This window comes from Pholcus phalangioides, unplaced genomic scaffold (assembly GCF_987345545.1).
Source record: "Pholcus phalangioides strain wild (caught in Gottingen) unplaced genomic scaffold, Ppha-v1.0 ptg000024l_1, whole genome shotgun sequence".
In the NCBI taxonomy this organism is placed as follows: Eukaryota; Metazoa; Arthropoda; class Arachnida; order Araneae; family Pholcidae; genus Pholcus; species Pholcus phalangioides.
Window position 1 is genome coordinate 15,175,252 of NW_028301616.1, and position 22,251 is coordinate 15,197,502.

General features: G+C 39.1%; 1 protein-coding gene across 1 annotated transcript in view; it reads left to right on the top strand.

The window, feature by feature from the left end:
* The first annotated feature begins 5,098 nt into the window (after positions 1 to 5,098).
* The window catches only part of LOC149068829 (cystathionine gamma-lyase-like), a 29,348-nt gene continuing 12,195 nt past the window's right edge, over positions 5,099 to 22,251 (top strand). The window contains exons 1-6 of the mRNA XM_089251035.1: positions 5,099 to 5,295; positions 10,936 to 11,017; positions 13,437 to 13,532; positions 13,671 to 13,780; positions 14,846 to 14,980; positions 17,389 to 17,446. Coding sequence (XP_089107161.1) covers positions 5,173 to 5,295; positions 10,936 to 11,017; positions 13,437 to 13,532; positions 13,671 to 13,780; positions 14,846 to 14,980; positions 17,389 to 17,446 — 604 coding nt within the window. The 5' untranslated portion in view covers positions 5,099 to 5,172. The remainder of the gene's footprint in view (positions 5,296 to 10,935; positions 11,018 to 13,436; positions 13,533 to 13,670; positions 13,781 to 14,845; positions 14,981 to 17,388; positions 17,447 to 22,251) is intronic.

Below are 22,251 nucleotides of genomic sequence, written 5' to 3' on the forward strand. Positions count from 1 at the left end.
CTTCAAATATTATATATTCAATTAAAATTTAAAAACCCATGTGTTAAGAAATTATTAAGAATTATCACTTAATGGAAAATAAATAAATTCCGTTTTCCAATATTTGTTTATTTTATAGAATTTATTTTTTCAAATCTGATACTCCCTAAATATTTCACATAAAAATGAGTGAAATTCATTGAAAAAATGAAGGAAAGTTTTCATCAACTTGATCGAATTGAGTCAAATTTCGTTACAGCAACATCCTAGCTTCTGCGAAAACGCGCCAAATGTAATAGCGCAGAACCTGTTCTTTCCCCGACAATACTGCTCATCTTTTCTTCACGTTCGACAAGTTTTATGAATAGCGTGCGCGGTCTATTTATATCTTAAGTCTATGGCCTAACTCAAACCGAGCTATTGTCTTAAGTGCCCTCTGCTCAAAGAGCCCCTAGGCACCTCGTAACTGAAAAAAGTTGCCGCCAAGCGTCGAATGGAATACTCTTTATTCCATTAGACCTACTGGGATTACAAACTTACGTTCCCATAACAAAAGAGGCTGTTAGTAAAACACATGTACAATTCAGCATGTCCATGCCCAGCACCAATCAAACATCATAATTTATGTTGGCCCGAGCCCTCCTTAGCCAGGACCTTGCACGATACGGAGTTACTCTTGTTGTCTGTCAAGAGCTTTTGACCTTTCATCTTGTCAGCGATTTTAAAAAAAATGGATTTAGCTCGTACCGGGTGTCTTATATCAGCACATCGAGCTCTGGCCACTTCGCGAAATGGTGGCGAAAATCCGTATCATTTCTGCAATTCGGACTTCGGCCGAAATTCTTATCCAATTCGTGGAGTGGCCAGCCCCGTCGAGAATTGGCCGCACTTCGGGCTCTGGTAGTAACATATTGTTCCGGATAATTTTTCAATCCTTGAAATAAGCACAGGATGAAGCAATCTTCAGGACGTCACAAAATTATTTTCAGAACAGCAATTTTTACATGTATATACACGCAGGGCCGTCTTAAGAGTATCATGGGCCCCCGGGCCGATTGATTTTTCTGAGGCCCTACCAAACAAATTCTCGAAAATTTCAACCAGATCTCATTTTTGTGAGGCCCCTCTTCGCTTGAGGCCCCCGGGCCGTGCCTTAAAACGGCACTGTATACACGCTAATCAGATCGGAGTCCTCTTACTGAGCATCTAATCCAACTCTAATCCTCTCTTTCTCTCTCTCGTGATATCGCCTCATTTTTTTTTTTTTTGGTACAGTCGAAACTTCGGGAAAAAGAATATTCCACAAACTTCTATTTTACAGTTTGCAAGTTGGCGGCACCACCATACGGAGGGGGGGGGGGGGATCTTCTGGAATGTTCTCCGCCAATCGCACTTCTTTGCGATAAACAGAAACCGGTGTCAACTGCCGTTGCCAACAGAAAATTGTGATATTTTTTTGAGAGGCCCCTCTAAAAAAACAATCACGCCATCTACTATGTATAGGTCGTAACAATATATTTACGGTGTTGCCTTGAAGAGGCCACCAACTCAGAGGGCTGATATTAGGCATCAAGAACATAAATTGCCATAGAAGATGGTATCGCAAACCATATTTAGTCGGTGAAAATCGTAAAAATATAGATGTTACTTTCTGGGAAATGGATTTGGCGCAACCGGACCTGTTGCTTGGCCTCCCCGGACCTCAATCCCTTCCTTGGACTTCTTTTGGGGACACCTTGAATCACTCGTGTATCAGACACCGGAGGATCTCGTAGCACGGACCGTCGTCGCTGAGGTAGACATCGCCAGCACAACCGGTATCTTCATGAGCGCTTCACGGCAATCGTTTCTCCGTCGCTGTGGGCTGAGCAATGTACTTCCCGGTCGAAATTTCGAACAACTTCTGTATAATCATTTCTCCTCGTCTACTTACTGACATTGGACTGTGCTGCACAGGCTGTATTGTAATCACGCTGTCAAGTAAATGGTTTTTGTATTTATTTTACTTTTTTTGCACTTTATTTTGTACACCCCAGGCTGTGTTCCAATCATGATGGCGAATAATTGTTTTTTCTATTCATTATTGGCTTCTTTTGTCCCACTTCTACATCACACCCTTAAAAAGTATTTTTGCGATTTTCACCGATTAAACGAGGTTTGCGATACCATTTTCCATGGCAATTTTTGTTCCTCTTGATGCCTAATATCACACCTCTGAGTTTGTCGCCACTTCAAGGTAACACCCTTTATAATCATCGAGGAAGGAAATGGAAATATCGATTCCGAAACACTATTAATTGTCGCAAGAAACGTAGCCGCTGGAATATCGCCAATGGCTGAAAATAAAGGGCTCCTCAAAGAGTGTGTCGCGGTGAGCTGGAGATATTGATTTGCTTTCCTATTCATGCTTTGAAGTGGTTCTTTTATATGGGAAAGTTATCCAACAAACTATTTTTGGGAGCTGCAGATGAACTAGGAATCCGGTGAGGGAGCCACGGGCGACGAAAAGTTTGATAAACCTTTTACTCCGCTACTGTTTAGTACAATATATAGTAAAATACATTTTTTTTCAATTGTAAAATTGAGGGATTAGGTATATTGGGGGGGGGGGGAATTTTTCGGTACAGAAAAAATGGTTCAAATGTTTATTGATAGATGGCGCTACAGTAAATGAAATCACTAGAAATATGCAAATCAGAGAATTTCTGAATTTTCCTGCTACTGGCGCTTACATAAGGTTTTAAGCACTATTGGTATTGTTTTAGAAGAAACCACTAATTGTGGTCAAAGAGTAGCCAGACCAGAAACACTTACATTCTGGTCTGGATCCTCTTTGGCCACATTTACAAAAAGCCAAGGAGTGCTGCCACCTCTATGCGAGAGAGGTTTACTTGTATTATTTTACAACAAACAAGCAGCAGTTAAAATTCCGAGGCAAACATAATAATGTAGCTAATATTATTCCTCAAAAACATTAATATCATACCACATTGTTTTATTCATGTAGCACAAATGAACCGGTTTGAAAACCGGTCACTAATTTCAATCGAAGGATTGGTACATTTTTTTTATTTGATAGGTGACAGCAGGAGTCCTAGTTCGATGATGTTTCTTACATGTAATATAATACTGTGCTGTACAGTTATTTTCTAAAAACCATATTTTTTTGCTGATGAAATTTTATTTTTGTACAAAAGTAACTAAGAAAGGCACCATTCTTTCTTGGGGAATAAGCTTAGGAAATATGGATGTTTAGAGTCTGAGAACGACAGAATGCTTCCATGTGCATAGATTTATTTGCTGTGCAGAAAAAACAATCCGAATATTGTGTAAAATAGCATTTTATTTTGTCATTCCGCACAGATATCAAAATTCTGTGAGCAGAGAAACAGGTCTGTGCAGATGAAATAAAAGACAATGTTTCTCCATCTGAAGAAGAAAAGTTGGTGGGCACATTTCATGTTGGAATTAATTTTTTTTCTGTCTCCGCAAGCATCCGATGCTCATCGTAGGGCTTACTGCTCATCGTAGGGCCCTGTTGGCCCTACCGTTGTTGGGGTTATGGTGCTCACTTATAAACCATTGAAGATCGATGCTTTATTTCGTACTATTAATTTAGTTATAATTTTTAATGGGTAGCATATTTACGGCATTTTTTTCAGTCACCTCGTTGGGCATTTTATCTTATTTATATTTGTACTTAGGAGATATTCACCGGCAACTCAGATGAATGCGTTCAGAGAGCAACAGGCCTACAACATTACAATTATTTATTTATTACACTTCACTTACTATGAGTTGAGAAAAAACTCATAGTTAAAAAAAATTGATTGCAGATGGCAGCACCAGACATAAGAATTACACATAAACAAACTTCGCCGAAGGTTCACCATGCATACACACACATTCCAACATGTACCAATTCGTTAGAAGTTCCGCAGAGGAATATGGACGAGGTGCATGTCTGGTTTAGTAGCAGTAGATAAATACGTTATGATTCAATGATTAGCATCATGATAATCTCACAAAGCATATGCTTGAGTTCGCGTGAGGGAGCTTTTCTTCTGGTGATGGTTAAAATCAAAGCTCTTGATTCGTGAATATGCCTCTCAATATGTAGTCTGACAGGGCTCCAATCTCGTGAGTCCCAACCAGGAGTTCAATCAGCAGCTTCACGGAGACCCATGACCCCCACATCCCGCAGTAGGTCCTTTAGGCTGAGATTTTTTTGTGCGCCTCCAAGTCATACTCTTCACAGGCCCCTCTATTATTATGAATTTATAGAGTGAAAAACAAAATTTCAAAACTTTTCGAAGACGTCACCTTGGGACCCTTTCCGTGTTTAGTATCAAAATGTGAACAGTCTACTTTACCACACAGACTGAGAATCGATTCCCCAGCCAGAGTTGGGTTGGAAATAAAGGCGCCATCTATCGGTGGTCACCTCAAGTTCGTTAAGGAAAATTTCTCGCTGTCTATTTTCTTCCTCCATTTTCAAACCTGCCAAGGACAAATAGATGGCCTGCCCCTGGGACCTGATGGCAACCAGTCTGGTCATCCTTCGTACATATCTTTTCCATCTGCATGTATGTGCGTGAGAGAGAGAGAGAGAAATGAGCTGACTATATCACATAGAGTACGACACCTCATACATTTTTTTTGTTTTCCACAACGGCTCACAAACTCGACTGCATAACGTATACAACGAGCTGTGTGTGTGTTCTGTACCTTAATATTCTCATACATTCTCCTTCATCCAATTTTGAAAATATTCATCTCAGCCTTCCGTCATTTTTACACTGCTTCCCAATACTTTTATGAAACGTATCTTCAAACTTCGAGCCGTTCCTGGAACTAATTAAACGATTTTTCATCGCAACCTATGAAAAATCGCGTATCGGCTAACGAACGTAATTCCCGAGCGATTATCTTCGTCAGACGAGGTATCAGAGAGAGAAAAAAATATCGAAACAACTGCTGGAAATTAAAATTTATCTTTCGATTTGGATATATGTATATGTCCCCAGTCACTGATGACGTCACAAAGACAACAGATGTCCTTTTCCAGCTAATATCGATTCATTCGCTTATCGCGGACGGACATTTCTAGCAGTGACAATCGCTCATTTTTGCTCTTACAGACCGATCGGCGGGCATTTGAAATAAGAAAAAACAATAGCCACGTCCAACGAAATGGGATTCGCGACGAGGGCTATTCATGATGGTCAAGATCCTACGAAATGGACCCACCGTGCAGTTGTACCACCGATATCTATGGCGACGACGTTTCAACAGATTGCACCAGCACAACATGTGGTAGGTATACATTCTTTCTTGGATTCATCTTCGCGTCGGCCAGTTGTTAAAACCTTTGAGTAAATAGCGGAGAGTGGCATCATATTCAGATAAGTCACCATCGGGTGGAAAAATGTCAGTGTATTTTAACTATTAGCTGCGTTTGACTGTCCATGCACGGTCTCGTTCAGCGTGTACAAGCTGCAAAGGCAGTGTTTCTGAAAGTGCGCGTTGCGGTGAGCTGGAGATATTGATTTGTGTGCCTATTTATGCTTTGAAGTGGTTCTTTTATAAGTGGAAATATCTACTGAACTTTACTGGAAGCCGCTGATGGCCCATAAATTGGGCAAGGGAGCCGCGGTTGGCAAAAGTTTGAGAACCACTGCTCTAAGGAAATAAATTTGTTGCTTCTATAGAGTAGTGGTCTAGCGCGCTCGAGCAACATGACGTGGGTTTGCTTTCCCGTAGAGGTAGTTGAATTTTCTTTCCTGAATTCATCTTAGCACCAGTCTCATTGAACATTGAAGGACCGGACACACCCCCGCTTCCCATCTCAAGGAGATATCAAAGCGTTCCCGAAAGATGGGTGTATCCGGAATTTTATTAAATATGTATATGTATGTGTATATATATATATATATAAATTTGTATAACAGAATAAGTCCAATTACAGGAGTATAAATCAACGGAATAATTATGATCTAAGAATCGAAATCTAAATTGATATTATAGCGTCCTTGGCACGTCGGGACTCGATAATCAAATTCCGTTGGTGGCGGTCCGTCCGCGTTTGTTGGATGTCACTAGTCGTGTAGGCCGTACAACGACGTATCGATGTCATGTTTGCGTCACATGTCCTGGTCCAAGTGTCCAAGTCAGCCAATGTTCGGACACCCAGATGTTTTAGCTCATTCTAGGCACACATTCCTGTTCCATAAGCATCCTACGTCTTAATTCTCCTGGGCAATTAGGAGATTTTCATCATTCCCGAAGCTACATCGGCTGGCTAGCTGGATTATGGGTGGCATTGATTCACCACGTTAACATGTTAAGTGTTTATAGTTTCTCCAATAAAGTTCGCCGTTCAACGACGTATCAGTACCGTGAATTTCCAGTACCCCCTACGTGGCCACAAGTTGTAGACTCTCCCTGGTATCAGCTTTACTGGTCTGGAAGGCTGAAATTCATCCTGCTTCTTCCGTAGTCCACCCTTCTTGTCGTGCAGCAAATATAGGTTACGGTCTAAAAATTGAATCAAATTTTGAATGCGCGAGAAGTTCATCGGACTTTTTAGTATTCTTCTTTTCCATGCCGTCATCTGACTTTGTGACATCTGACCAAAATGAAACGCTGATGTGTGTGGACATTGGCTGACGTAATGCCATAGCGAGCCCGTAGCACCACACTTACAAGCATTGTGAGATGATCGTCCAAAGCGCTGCAAGTATGTCGGAAATGGACCATGCTCAGTTAAAAGGATTGTTTTTGTTCGCGGCCATACACACTTGCGCAAAGCCACTCGACGTTGTATCTTGTAGGCGTCTTTCGTTGAGTTCTTGTTCCATTCAACTTGCCAAAGATGAAGCATTCTGTCTTTCAAGATATTGCGGGCATGACTCCTCGGCCAAGGTAGAACAACCAAGTCCTTCAATGTTGTCGCTTCCTTGGCAAGTTGATCCGCTTTTTCATTTCCAGCAATACCTACGTGCGCTTTGACCCAGACTAACCTTATGTTGTCGTGAGCGCGTAGAATAAGCCTCGAGGTAGCTATCCGATCGGATTGCTGAAAACTCGGATTGCTCGAAAAACCACCTTGGAGGGAAAAAGAGAGAATCTCAACTTTATTTTATATATACAGTATTATATAAATATAGCATATAAGAAGTGCATTAAAAAAAATGAGCCTTTTTTGGATCACGTGATATTTCCCTCTTTCAGTGAAGGGTTTGAGGGACATACAAATCGTATCGAGGGTAATCAGCATGGTGACTTGGCTAGAGTTGCCTGAATGGCGACAGTATTCAGTTCCTGAATATTAATTTAACGTCTAAACATCGGTACCTTTGTGCCATCCATCGGCAGACGGAAAAAACCGTCATCAGAAAAATTAAACCGATCATGCAACAGCTGCTGCCCCAATGCCCCCCCCCCCCCAGCGACAAAGGTGGAGTCGACTGATCTAATGTATGTATGTGTATATGAATTGACATCATCATTATCGTGCCTTCCCCCCAGACTTCCAAGTCTATCTCCGCCTATGCTCTGTGGGTATGGTCTCCCAAACCTTACAGTATACTCCAGTCCAGGGCGAACTAAGCCTCGGAAAAACGGAAGAATGACTTTAGGAGAACATGTGTGTGTGAAGGTGGAGTCGACTGATCTAATGTATGTATGTGTATATGAATTGACATCATCATTATCGTGCCTTCCCCCCTAGACTTCCAAGTCTATCTCCGCCTATGCTCTGTGGGTATGGTCTCCCAAACCTTACAGTATACTCCAGTCCAGGGCGAACTAAGCCTCGGAAAAACGGAAGAATGACTTTAGGAGAACATGTGTGTGTGAAGGTGGAGTCGACTGATCTAATGTATGTATGTGTATATGAATTGACATCATCATTATCGTGCCCCCCCCCCCCAGACTTCCAAGTCTATTTTCGCCTATGCTCTGTAGGTATGGTCTCCCAAACCTTACAGTATACTCCAGTCCAGGACGAACTAAGCCTCGGAAAAACGGAAGAATGACTTTAGGAGAACATGTGTGTGTGAAGAGATGTTCTTTAAAATGAAACCAAGCATTCTATTCGATTTTTTGACCACCGCTGAACAATGTTCAGAAAACCTAAGCCACTCGTTAATGAGAATTCCCAAATGGTGACCCTAGTTGCATCCGGGATAGTGACACCATTCAACTCGTAAGAGATCCGTGGGTGGTTCGAACCAATATGAGCGACCATGCACTTGTCAACGCTAAACATCATGCTCCATTCATTTGCCCATGCTGCAATCCTGTTTAAGTTTGTCTGGAGCAACTCCCTATCGCTTTGATTCCCAACTACCCCCCCCCCCCCCCATTCGCTTCACGTCATCTGCGAATTCGCTAACAATCCCATCGATACCCTCATCGAGTTTATCGATAAAAAGTGAAAAAAATGATGGGGGCCAAGGACACCTCCTTGAGGAACTCCACTTGTGACTCCTGTCCAACCAGAGAATTTCCCGTTCACCATAACTGGTTGTGACCCTTGACAGTGCTTAGATGGCAGATTTACTATCTGTTAGGATCACATAATCAGTTTTTTCAGAAATAAATTTAGATGCAGCTTTGGCGCAGAAAATACAGATGAGCAATTATGAACCAAGGCTTGAATACAACATGAATTTTTCACACAAAAAATGCCAATGGATGTATGGTTATTGTTTACTGTGAAGTGTCTGTTGCTATAATAATGAAATCAGACCAATGAAGTTGTTCGTACTGTTTTAACAAAGGTGAAATCAAATTTGAGTCAGATGTCATTTGAAATGGGAGAGAATCTTGTTCACGGTGGGTCTGGAATGATGATAGGTTGAAGTGGAATCAATAAATTATTATCTTGCAAAAACTGGATATGTGAAGAACTGCAAACTGGTAAAATAGTGTTTTGAGATATGGTGCTGATATTCGTGCAGACAAACTTGAAAATAGTACTATATGTTGATACTCTAGCCTTAATACTTTGTCTTGAAGAAACTTTCAGGATAAGTGAAGAGAAAGAATGTTTGCCACAAATACTAAGTAAAATTAGAATTGGAGTAGATATGGGAAGGCCTGAAGCAATTCTTAGAACTTGATTAATAGATAGCTGAACATCTTTTAAGATTTTTCTGAGAACAACTGTTTCAAAGCACTGAACTATAGTTCAAAAAACTAGAGATGATATTATAGCAAATAGATAAAAGTTTATGATCCGGAGCACCTTCAACTCTGCCACCAATAATTCTTGTGATGTTCAATACATTAATGCTTTTCTTCAAAAGATAATCAATATGAGAATTCAAAATAAGCTTCCTGTCAAAGATAACACCCAGAATTTTCATATTTTCCACAAATTGCAGTTGAATTTTACTTATATGAACGTTAGGAATACTAAAACTATTTTTCATTGTAAAGAGCGTGAAGTAGCACTTATCGATTGAAAGGGTAAAACCCAATGATCCATCCAATCTTGTTGAGCTCAATGTTGATATAATTGGGATCATTATTACTCCACCAAAGCAAGATGTCATCGGTATATATGAAAAGATGAATTGAATTAGGTAAATGAACAAGCAAATCATTTAAAAATATATTGAATAACCATGGTGAGAGAACACATCCTTGGGGAATGCCACTATTAGAGTTGATCTATGATGATTTATGTTTTCTCCAACAGATAAAATACTTTCCGTTATATAAGAAGTTTTTAATCCACCTCAAAAATTACCATGAAAACCAATCATATGAAGTTCAGAAAGGAGAGCAGAATGGATCACTGCATTGTAAGCTCCGTAAGAGACCAGTACTCCCGCATCTTTTGCCTTGAAAACGCTGAGAATATTGCATTTAAGGTCTAAAAGTAAATTTTACGTGCCAGTTCTTGGTTTGAAGTCATACATGTTGGGGGGGAATAAATTGTATTTAATAGTTATCCAGTTCAAGCGAGAAAGTATAATGCGCTCGAAGATTTTCATGATAATATTTGTTAAAATGAGAGGCCGATAAGAGTATGGATGCCTTGGGTCATTGTTTGGTTTCAGTAGAAAAAGAAGTTTGCCTTCTTTCTATCTTGATGGTATGGATCCTGACGACCAAATGGTATTGAATTCAGCCAACAAAAACTCCAATCGTTCTCGTGATATTTAATTTGTAGGCCTTGGCATTTACTCCATCCGAACCAGGTACAGTATTAGGTGTTTTCTGCATTGCTGATAACAGTTCTTGAAAAGTAACAGGTTTGTTGATATCGGGTGAGAAATTATTGTGGTGACCACACAAAATATCATAATTTTTTTTTGATATATAGGTTAATGAGAGTTTCTTGCAAAAGATCTATTTGCTCATGAGGACTGTCCGCGTAATAGGGAAAAGAGTGCGCCTGCGCGATGGGCGAATTGGATTCCTTCTACAATTCAAAGATATAATTAAACATTTATTACATAAGTAAATTTACGGAACCTACAAGAACGAGTGGGTCGCGTGACTCTCTCGTTTGAGCGGCAAAACGAATTGAGCGGCATTTTTATGAAGAAAATGTGGTCAGCCTTTTCCTATTGATGCTTTCCTACCAGAGCATTTTCGGCAGGCTACGTCTGTCCCGCTGACCAGAGGTTGCGCACCCCTATCGACAGCGAAGCGGACATACTCGATATATCAAAAACAATTTCAGCATCCTATGGTGAAATTTTAAAAGAAAGAATATGGTTTCTATATGCTAAGAGAGATGCAATTACCATTTCATCTTAAATGGATGTCAATCATGTTCAAATTAATTGAAGACATTGCTATTATTTCCCAATATAATAGCATCTTATTAATTTAGTAAAAACAATATGTAATTTGTGTTTAACAAGTTTGCCTTTTCAAGGCTTGATCGGTGCATTTCATTGATGTTTGTTTGAGAACCTTCTTTCTTTTTTGTAGGGTTTTGAGTACTCAAGAAGTGGCAATCCAACGAGGCAATGTTTAGAAGAATGCTTGGCTTCCTTGGAGCATGCGAAATATGGTAGTCACGCTGTATCTGGAGCCAACTATGTTATTTACTGGCGGAATAAAAAATGTTTGGCAGCATAAAGTTAATTAAAACTGAAAAAAGATAGACGTCAGGAAATTTTTAAGGAAAAAAAATCCAAAACGATCTTTCTCCCGATTTTTCCGCGACCTGACTTTTTTGTGCAGAGTAGACACGTAAACATTCCTCTGGAGCAATGGTTCTTAACCAGGGGTGCGAGATAGAAAAATATATACAGGGTGCGTGGCAAACGGGGGGGGGGGGAGGGGAATATGACATTTTACTGGCGAACCGTTGATATTAGAGGTATACGTCAGGACAGCAATGGCTTTCTCGGGGCAGACATTTTCTTGAGGGGGCCCCTAAAGGGGAAATTGCAATATAAATGTACATTATTTGTATATGTCCCCCATTCGGCTTGGAGCCGTGCCCCGATTGTTCCAGCCTAGTTACGGCCCTGGTATACTTTCAATTAGAACAAGTTTCCAAATAACGTGTAGTACACAGATATGTCATTCATGTTTCAAGGGGTTGTATAGTTATTAAAATAAAAAATACTTTTTTATACAGTCCCCGTGTGCCCCAAAACTTAATTAGAAAGTTGTTGCCCTGTGTCTCTTGCCAACAAAAAAAATTCCATGTTTCTAAATGCAATACAGTGGAACCTCCCTTAACGGACACTTCCCGTTAGCGGACACCTCCCATTAACGGAGACTTTTCTGATCCCCGGTCTCGTGTAATAGGGCTTTAATGTATTTCACTCCCCCCCCCCCCCGTTAGCGAATACTCGGAAGTAAATTTAGGCAAACTGAAAAAAAAAAAGAAAAAAGTGCAAACTTTATAATTCATTCATTTTTGTTCATAAATCGAGAATTTGTCATATTCAACGGTGATTATGTATAATTCGAAGCTCGTATTGGTAAATATGATAATCCGTAAATTAATTACTTGATTAACTAAACATAACTATGGTCCAGGATGCCGATTCCGAATGGATAATTGTTGATTTTGTTTGCCTATGTTGATACGTGCAAAGAAAGTCAACATAACTGATAATGCTGTTATGAACGTTTATTTCTTCTTCACACTTATTTTAATTTTTATTACAAAATATAGCGCACGTATCATGGACGGGTAAAAATAATTTATGGGGTTAATGAGTAGAAGAAAGGTTATACATTTATCAAACTTCATTTGGGAATTATGCATAATCGCCGGTAAAAGTGATAAATGTAATGAAATTTAATTAAACTTTCTATATCGAGACGAATGATGATTATGCATAACTACTGGTATATCACTTTTACACAGTAACATATAGGAACCAATTGCGACCAAAGCCAAACGTCGTATAAATGTGAAAGTCGTATAAACGAGGTTCTACTGTGTATCATACCTCCCCCTTAGCGGACAAACGTTTTGGTTCCATAGGTGTTCGTTGTCGAGAGGTTCTACTATATGAATTTTGAAAATCGTGTCATTCATTTATGTTCTTACCCTGTATATCATTTTTAAGTTATACGATTTTATGTTTGGTTGATCGCTAGATGGTCATGTAAAAAATTGTAAGACCAAGGCCGAGTTGATGAGGAATAATATTGGGTCATAGAACTTATGTTTTGTCGGTCAATACGTGGTCATGTAAAAATTGTAAGACCCAGACCGAGCTCGCGAGGAACGAACCTTTCAGTTGTTTAATGTTGAGATAATTTTGTTGCTTTGGGAAGGTAAAGTCCGTGCCTCCTGCTCCTTCCGTTCTGGGGGGCTCTTGGGGCGTTCGATCTTCAGCATAGCCGAATGGCCGTTGGTGCCGGGGCGGACTGGCAATTCATAAGCCTTACCTGTATATCTTATACTAAATATTCAGATTTTTTTTATGAAACTCTCTCAGGGAAACATTATTCTTTAAACACTTTACGATCACGGGCGTAATATTACGTCCAAACGCCAGGGGAATAAATTCAAACAAGTTATGTGTTTTTTTTCCTCTCTCTACACCATAGCGAAAAGCTTTCTTGTAACCCTACCTCAACTGAAGTTGCTTTTTCTTTCCCCTCCTTTCTTTCTATACTCCTGCTAATACAACTCCTGCCTTTTCTCACACATGCATATTTCTACTATATTCTTGTAAGAGGGAAAGAGAACACGTAGGGTGAGAGGGTGAAAAGAGACTAAAAAAACTCGCTTTTATTTACTTTATGCATTATACTTTTAGGATACTTTTAGGAACTAGTAGGATATGTCTCGCCTAAAAAAATCATTTTTCCTCTGCCAGCCCAAAAACGATTTTCATTCAAAAAACTTGAAAATAATAGTTTTCCATTAAGACATTTAATTTCAGTAATTTATTAATTACTGAACTTAAACACGAGTTGTACTTAATTCAAATTTAGTTTCGTTTTGTTTGTAATAGCTCTGTGTTTTTCATCGGGATCGGCAGCCACAATGACCGTTACTCATCTACTGAAATCTGGGGATCACATACTTTGCAGCGATGGTGTGTATGGAGGTGAGTTTACGTAACACGGCTCGTTTTAAAGTACGAATTTTTTTTTTAGTCTTTTAAAATGTACGAAATAGTTTTTTTATCTGTGCAGTATTTTTTTTATTTTTTGTTAATTATGGTCAATTTTTATTTATATCCTAGGGACAAATTTGTATTTCAGCCAATGCGCGGCGGGAATGGGATTAGAAACCACTTTTGCTGATCTCACCGATGCGAATGTGCTCAAAACAGTTATGAGAAATAACACTAAGGTGAAATGAATTTCTTGATACTTCTTGAGGTACTTCACTGTTCATAAAACGCAGAACACTTAGAAATGATGTAGCTACAGCGTTAATTTTTTTCTGTATATGTTGAGTAAGCAATACAGAAAAAATGATTATAATTTCAGAACGATATGCATTATACAGGGTGGCCGGGCTAAACATGTCGAGAAGTAATGACTTGTACTGAAAGAATCACGCATGCTTATTTATGAAGGTGCTGCGTCATCGATAGGGGGATTGCTTCAAGTTTTCCACCAAAGTCGCGCATAGTTGACAGCTTCTTTGAGACTTTTTTTTTTCTCCCAGCAGTTGAGCTGCTACTACTACTAAATCACACATGCACCTCACCCATATTCCTCTCCGGAACTTCTACTAAATTGGTAAGTGTTGGGATTTGAGTGTCCGTGTGGCGTGCGTGCGTGCGAGAGAGAGAGAAAAAAACGAGGGACTAGGTCAGTGAGAAAATCAAACGAGTAACCCAGAGAGTTTGCAAGCATGAGAATTACCGAAAGAGTAACCTAGAGCGTGTAGAAGCATCGAATGACCAAAAGAGCGACCTGGAGAGCAAGAGACTAGGTCAGCGAGCGACAGAAAAGTGACCTAGAGCGCGTGCACTGTGCAAGCATGTGATTAACCAAATGAGTGACTTGAGACACAAGTATGTTTATAGGAGTGGACACCAAGCGGGTTATATTACGGGGTAGCTGAATTCGGGGAATCGTAGTCATGAAAATCAGACTAGAATGGGAGAAGATGGGAAAACCACAAATCAGTCTCTGGTCGGCTGCAGTTCGTGTTCATCGTTCGGAGTGTTAAGGACCAACTAGACTGAAATACTTACCGTGAATTGTATTGTTACAATGACATGTGTTGTCATTATGTGTTTATTATATATTATATATTTATTATATGTCATTATATATGTTTTTTTTTAATTGAAGCATCGATTTAAAATATTCTCACATTAAAATTCTTATCAAGAGAATATGGTTTATATGGTACCAAAATTTAAGAAAATAAACGAACTAACGATGTAAATATTATTTGCAGATGGTCTGGTTAGAAACTCCTTCAAATCCAACGATGAAATTTATTGATATCGCAGCTATATCAAAGATATTAAAAGAAGAATATCCAAACTCATTTTCTGTTGTGGACAACACTTTCATGTCTCCGTATTTCCAAGTAATTATCACCTTTAATTCACAATTAACTTTTTTTTTTCAAAATAATTTACGTACATTTTCTCTGTACCATATAATGAGGGAGAACATTTTCATCTCAGTTTTGAGTAGAGTGGTACTTGAGCCAAGAGTTTCAATTTATTGTTACTCGAGTTAATACTCGTATCATGAAGGTCCTGTATTTCAAAGCAAACTTCCCCGTTTAAAATAACTGAAATTCATTCCACATTCCCAAAATATCAATACTGTGAGGTGACGGTGGTTCGTTAAGACGCGTATACATTAGTGCGCCGATCTTGTAGCGTACGACCCCCCCCCCCCCCCCCCGCAGTAGTTCTAATCCACTCGTGGGTACATAAACTTCCTTTGTGTGTTCCTTTCTTTTATTTGTGTTCGTTGAAAAAACGATTCCAGGTGGGTCCAGTTAAAACAGCTCAAGAATCATTCACAACACCGTACAAATTACTGAACAACCTCTTCGCTTGAGGTCCCCGGGCCGTGCCCGGGTGGGCCCATTCCTTAAGACGGCACTGCTGTCAGCTCCTCGTAGCATTCACGATCACGGTGTGTTAAGGTACGAGGTTTGTCCAAAAAGTATCCGACCATAACTTTTTATGTGTAAACCAATGAAGCTGGGAAGACGTGGTTTGGCACAGTATGTAGGCCATCCTAGAGCACCAGAAAAACTTGAAAGTTACTGCATTTAATTTCGTGTGAAGCTTGTTGATTCCCGAGTGGAAACAGTTCGCAACATTCAACAGGCCTTCGGAGATGAAACAATGCGTGTGATAAAGGTGTGGTAAAACCGCTCTACAGATGACCGTACATCAGTGTAAAATGAAGCACGTTATACTAGGCCAGAGAACTTCAGCCTTCTTCTAGTCACGAGCACTGCCGGTACTCATCATCAAAAGAACACCCTTACGGTCAGTTTGGCATACAAATGCATGAAATCGGGATAATTTCAATCCTTGATGCAATTTGTACAAGATGTTTAATTGGAATGTTGATCAAGTGCTCGCGAGCACGGAATCGGACACGAGAATCGAGCTCTATACTTCAGGGAGCACCGTGGTGCTCACGAGCAAGGGGTTGAAAATGTCTATGCTAGGCCCTCAACATCCAGAAATGAGATCGTCATTGACTAAGTGAGGACTCTGGTGATACAGGATCGTCAAATCACGATCAGAGAACTTGCAGAAGAAGCGAGCATCGGCATTAGATCCATTCATTCTATTTTGACTGACGATTTGGGCTTCAGGAAATTTGAAAGTCTTACTGACCGTCTTTGACTCCAGTGGTGTGGTTCATCACGAGTATGCACCACACGGCACAACCATCACCAAGGAGTAGGCTACTACCAAGAGGTTCTGCATCGCAATTAGCAGCTTCATCACAAATAATGCAGTAGCGTTGTTCAAGTTTTCCTGCCATTTTCTCAAAAACCAAAATCCTTCGGTGCTCCTCACTTACACTTCCCCAATAATCGGCAGTCTGCCGGTGCATGGACGGATATACGGGCCTCTCCCCCCCCCCCCCCGCCAATGGTGGAGTCGACTGATCTAATGTATAAATGTATATATGGATTGACATCATCATCGTGCCCCCCCCCCCAGATTTCCAAATCTATCTCCGCCTATGTGTCGGTGACTAGCAGCTTCTGCAGTCAGGAGAAAAAAAATGCAAGCATACATCCGTGCTCCTAACCACGCCTCCCTAGTTTCAGTGATTTAAGCGCGAAAAATTATGATTAGATACTTTTTGAACAAACCTAGTGCACAGGGTAGCAATTTTTTTTCAAGTTGGTTCGAACAAGGACACCCTATAAATCAGGGCTTGATAAATACCACCTGTAATGTCTTCGAATAAAAAAACAGCATTTGACAGATAAAATTTTCTACAGTATATTATTAAATCAGAGCCTGAGGACAGTACTAAATTATCTACTATCGAATCGATGTGTCTATCAACACAGAAAAGGATTACCAAGTCCTGGAAAAGTTGGGAAGAAAACATTATTTTGAACATTTTTTCCTCCATGCTTGGCTCCTAAGCGAATCTGTAATATCTGTTTCAAATCAGGGCTGCACCTGAATTAACCCTACCCTAAAAATGAGTCTGATGGCAATCGTTGTCAGGTTCAACTTGTTCAAAAGTGACAGAATTTTTTCCTTGAAAAGTCTGAACTGTTTCTTAGTCGCCAAACACTCTTGCGATTTGTCAAGGTCTGGTGTATGTTTGCGTGCTCATCTTCCCCATTGTAAAAATGCAAGTACATATTTCAAAAGAAATGATAATAAAGAGTGATGAACAATGATATATCCTTATGTTAACTTGAAAAGAAAAAATTGTTGTATAAAATATTCGGACAATCTTTGAAATGTAGATTGTTTTTGTCTTTTCTTGTAGAACCCTCTCAAATTTGGAGCGGATGTGGTCATGCATTCTTTGACAAAGTATATGAACGGTATATTGTGCTATTCTAATTTTGTCTTCATATAATAAACAGTCGAACCCGCTTATAACGAAATTGGAAAATAATGACGTATCGTTTATAATGAATTTTTCCCCCTTCCCAGTGAACTCGCAATAACAAATTAGTGTTAAAATTATCTCTTAAAACGAATTGCTGTATTTATGAAAATCTGATATAACGAACTTTTTTTGCAAGAATGGAATATTTTTTAAAGGATTAACTACCATATAATCAGAAATTCTCTTCTTTTTCAGAAACAAATTCTGATTGTGAAGTATCACTGTAATATTCAGAGAAAGGTTATGGGATTGTTAACCTATTGCGGTCCAGAGGTTTGTTCGGCACTTCGAACTTTATAGCGTCTCTCCCGCCATGAGGAAGGCCCTAGATGTTTGCCCCTTTGCGTTTTTTGTATAGCTTATATGTTAAGAAGCTGAAGTCACACACACAGGGGCCTTCCTATTATCGTATATAAGGGGCCGTTGTACCGTTGAAGTACCGTTGTTTCCTGATGCAATCCTATGTCGAGGTGGACTCGACTCAGGACCGCAAAAGGGCTAATAGTTCTTAAAAGAATCACTTCAAAGCACTGAACAGGCACACAGCACACACACCAACGTCGACAACTTGCCTTTGACATAGATTGGTGACGCCCACTTTGCACATACGGCACGTATACATTAGCGTGTGGATCATGCAATGGAATCATTCGCAATTGGTTGTTCAGTAATTTGTACGGTGTTGTGAACGATTCTTGAGCTATTTTTTGAAGCTGGAGTTTGTGTACCCACGAGCACGTTAGAACCGCTGCAGGGGGTCGTGCGTTGCAAGATCGGCGCTCTAGTGAATACGCGATTGTTTCCACAAAATGATCGCGTAAAGTGAGCAGAATTTAACATGGGTAAGATAGGATTTTTTTTTCAGAAGGATAAGAAAAAATATAAACCCACCTTCAACCAGTAAAATAATTTTTGTTGAATACATTAATTATTCATACGTACAAATAAACCTCGTCAATTTAAGGCATATGAATAAATTTAACTAATACTTTTCACTTCTGTCGTTACCGCTTCTGATCAATTCTAGTGAATGTGGATTTTTTTTTTTTTTCCTGAAGAGCCTGGTATGATAACATAACTTTTTTAATGAAAGCAGTAGAGGTTCAGCTGACAAGATGTATTCTTCGTCTCCCTATAAAAATTTTGGGAGCAAAGTTAGAGAATTCTGTGAATATCCTTCTCAAATATGGCAATTATAAATTCATTAGGATCATTTTCTTCGATTAAAAGTCTGAAGACATTGTCGATGCATTACCAAAAGATGCTCATTAGTGAGATCTGGCGAGATGAATTCGAGCGTTTCTTCCTTATGTGTATATATATATATCATCTAGAAAATCTAGATCAACAAACAAATCCAATAGAGATTTTTTTATTTTAATTATGCCATACTTATAATTTGCAAGCCCATTTTCAGGACTAAATATCAAACTACAGATCAAATTTTGTGGGTTGCAATTTCTAAAATCACGTTATAGCGAATTCGCGTAAAAGCGAGGGGATACCTGTACTGACTTACATTACACGGGTTTAATATTTTATTCAAACTTATGTGAATAATTTTCATTCGAATTACGGTATAATTAAATTCTTAAGTATATCGGAGAACTACCTCAGCGTAGTCTGAGGACCATAGGTTGAGAAATGCTGCTTCAAGTCGATTCCTTTCATTAAACTTGAGTATTTATCATACATCGGTTATAACGGATATTGCGAATGTTTTTCTCGTTCCCGTGCACCTTCTTTAAATCCGGGATTGACTTGTATATGAACGGCGAAAATCATTTTTTAGAAGGGGACTATCGATTTATATGTTACCGGCAAAGTATGAAATCCAGGCATTCTATAGAATGCCTAGGCATTGTATAGAATGCCTGGTCGTTTCGGGCAAAGTATGAAATACCGGTTTTATTCTATACTTTGCCTAGGCATTCTATAGAATGACTAGTCATTCTATAGAATGCCTAAACACAATTCAGGCAAAGTATGAAATATCTTCTTCCAACAAATCTCTTTAGGGGCGGTATAAAATATTACATTCGAATTAAAATTTCGCAGAATTTTCGTCATTTTTTCCCGAAAACGTTTCCCTTTCGCTCTCGTGAAAAAGGATCTGTTGAGGGACGGTATAAAATATTACAATTTCTTCGAATTAAAATTTCGCAGAATTTTCTTTTTTTCCCGGAAACGTTTCCCTTTCGCTCTCGTGAAAAAGGATCTGTTGAGGGGCGGTATAAAATATTACAATTCCTTCGAATTAAAATTTCGCAGAATTTTCGTCATTTTTTCCCGAAAACGTTTCCCTTTCGCTCTCGTGAAAAAGGATCTGTTGAGGGGCGGTATAAAATATTACAATTTCTTCGAATTAAAATTTCGCAGAATTTTCTTTTTTTCCCGGAAACGTTTCCCTTTCGCTCTCGTGAAAAAGGATCTGTTGAGGGGCGGTATAAAATATTACAATTCCTTCGAATTAAAATTTCGCAGAATTTTATTTTTTTCCCGGAAAGGTTTCCCTTTCGCTCTCGTGAAAAAGGATCTGTTGAGGGGCGGTATAAAATATTGCAATTCCTTCGAATTAAAATTTCGCAGAATTTTCGTCATTTTTTCCCGAAAACGTTTCCCTTTCGCTCTCGTGAAAAAGGATCTGTTGAGGGGCGGTATAAAATATTACAATTCCTTCGAATTAAAATTTCACAGAATTTTCGTCATTTTTTCCCGAAAACGTTTCCCTTTCGCTCTCGTGAAAAAGGATCTGTTGAGGGACGGTATAAAATATTACAATTTCTTCGAATTAAAATTTCGCAGAATTTTCTTTTTTTCCCGGAAACGTTTCCCTTTCGCTCTCGTGAAAAAGGATCTGTTGAGGGGCGGTATAAAATATTACAATTCCTTCGAATTAAAATTTCGCAGAATTTTCGTCATTTTTTCCCGAAAACGTTTCCCTTTCGCTCTCGTGAAAAAGGATCTGTTGAGGGGCGGTATAAAATATTACAATTTCTTCGAATTAAAATTTCGCAGAATTTTCTTTTTTTCCCGGAAACGTTTCCCTTTCGCTCTCGTGAAAAAGGATCTGTTGAGGGGCGGTATAAAATATTACAATTCCTTCGAATTAAAATTTCGCAGAATTTTATTTTTTTCCCGGAAAGGTTTCCCTTTCGCTCTCGTGAAAAAGGATCTGTTGAGGGGCGGTATAAAATATTGCAATTCCTTCGAATTAAAATTTCGCAGAATTTTCGTCATTTTTTCCCGAAAACGTTTCCCTTTCGCTCTCGTGAAAAAGGATCTGTTGAGGGGCGGTATAAAATATTACAATTCCTTCGAATTAAAATTTCGCAGAATTTTCGTCATTTTTTCCCGAAAACGTTTCCCTTTCGCTCTCGTGAAAAAGGATCTGTTGAGGGGCGGATAAAATATTACAATTTCTTCGAATTAAAATTTCGCAGAATTTTCTTTTTTTCCCGGAAACGTTTCCCTTTCGCTCTCGTGAAAAAGGATCTGTTGAGGGGCGGTATAAAATATTGCAATTCCTTCGAATTAAAATTTCGCAGAATTTTCGTCATTTTTTCCCGGAAAAGTTTCCCTTTCGCTCTCGTGAGGAAGGATCTGTTGAGGGGCGATATAAAATATTACAATTTCTTCGAATTAAAATTTCGCAGAATTTTCGTCATTTTTTCCCGAAAACATTTTCCTTTCGCTCTCGTGAAAAAGGATCTGTTGAGGTTCGTAATTTTTTCCGAAAACATGCATTGGTCAGCGATGACTTCCATTCTTATTGGTGTATAATCGCACTATTTGATCCACGATGTCGGCTCCATATTTAATTTCGTTATTGTAGGCAACTGTTTCTGGGGTCTTTTTCACGTTTTCGTTGATAGTTACATCAGTATGAAGTGAACTCAGAACTAGACATTTTTAATTTTTTTTTTCTCTGATAAGATGTCAGCGTGATATCAGTTCCAGTTTTGAATACTATCGACGAGTATAGATCCTGTGTTTCTGTTTTTGCAGTTGGAGGTACCTCACGACGGTCTTTTTGAAGGGTCCCAACCAAGCCTGTCCTTTTCAAAAATGCACATAATCTCAGTGATGTAAAATAATCATCTGTTGTTTTGTTTCGACGTTCTCCTAGATAAGGTTTGACTAATCGAATTACATGTTCATAGACAAGTTGATTTTCTGGTCTGGTGTTATCTGTCCCAGTGTAATCGAAACTGATTTTCTGTCCATTCAGAATATATTTGGAATCAACGCAGGCAAGAAGCCAGAATTCTATCCCAAATTTGTCTGGCTTACTTGGGATATACTGTGTAAATGGACATCTTGCTTTTGAGGGTAGAAGTTGTTCGTCCACAGTTAGATTGGGCCCTGTTTTGTAGCAAGTCGCACTGTATTCTATGAATGAAATCCATAGTGAACATGCAAGAGAAAATTGGTCAGTTCGAATCGCATGAATTTCAAAATTTCTTTGAAACGATATATTGTCATTGTTTGGAGAAAAAATAGAGGACCCCAAATCTCGACGACCACAATGAATTCAGTAGGAAGTTTTTTGCACCTCTTGCATACATAATGGATATCGTTGCATCCAGTTCAAGCAAAGAAACTGACCAAGAAGTTTTATTTAGACGACGATGGGCTTCAGCTTCTGTATATGTCGAATCATTTTGTCGCAGAAAATAAGGCGTCACGAACCCAGAACACTTTCATTTATGTTTTTTGAGCGCATAAAATGTGGGG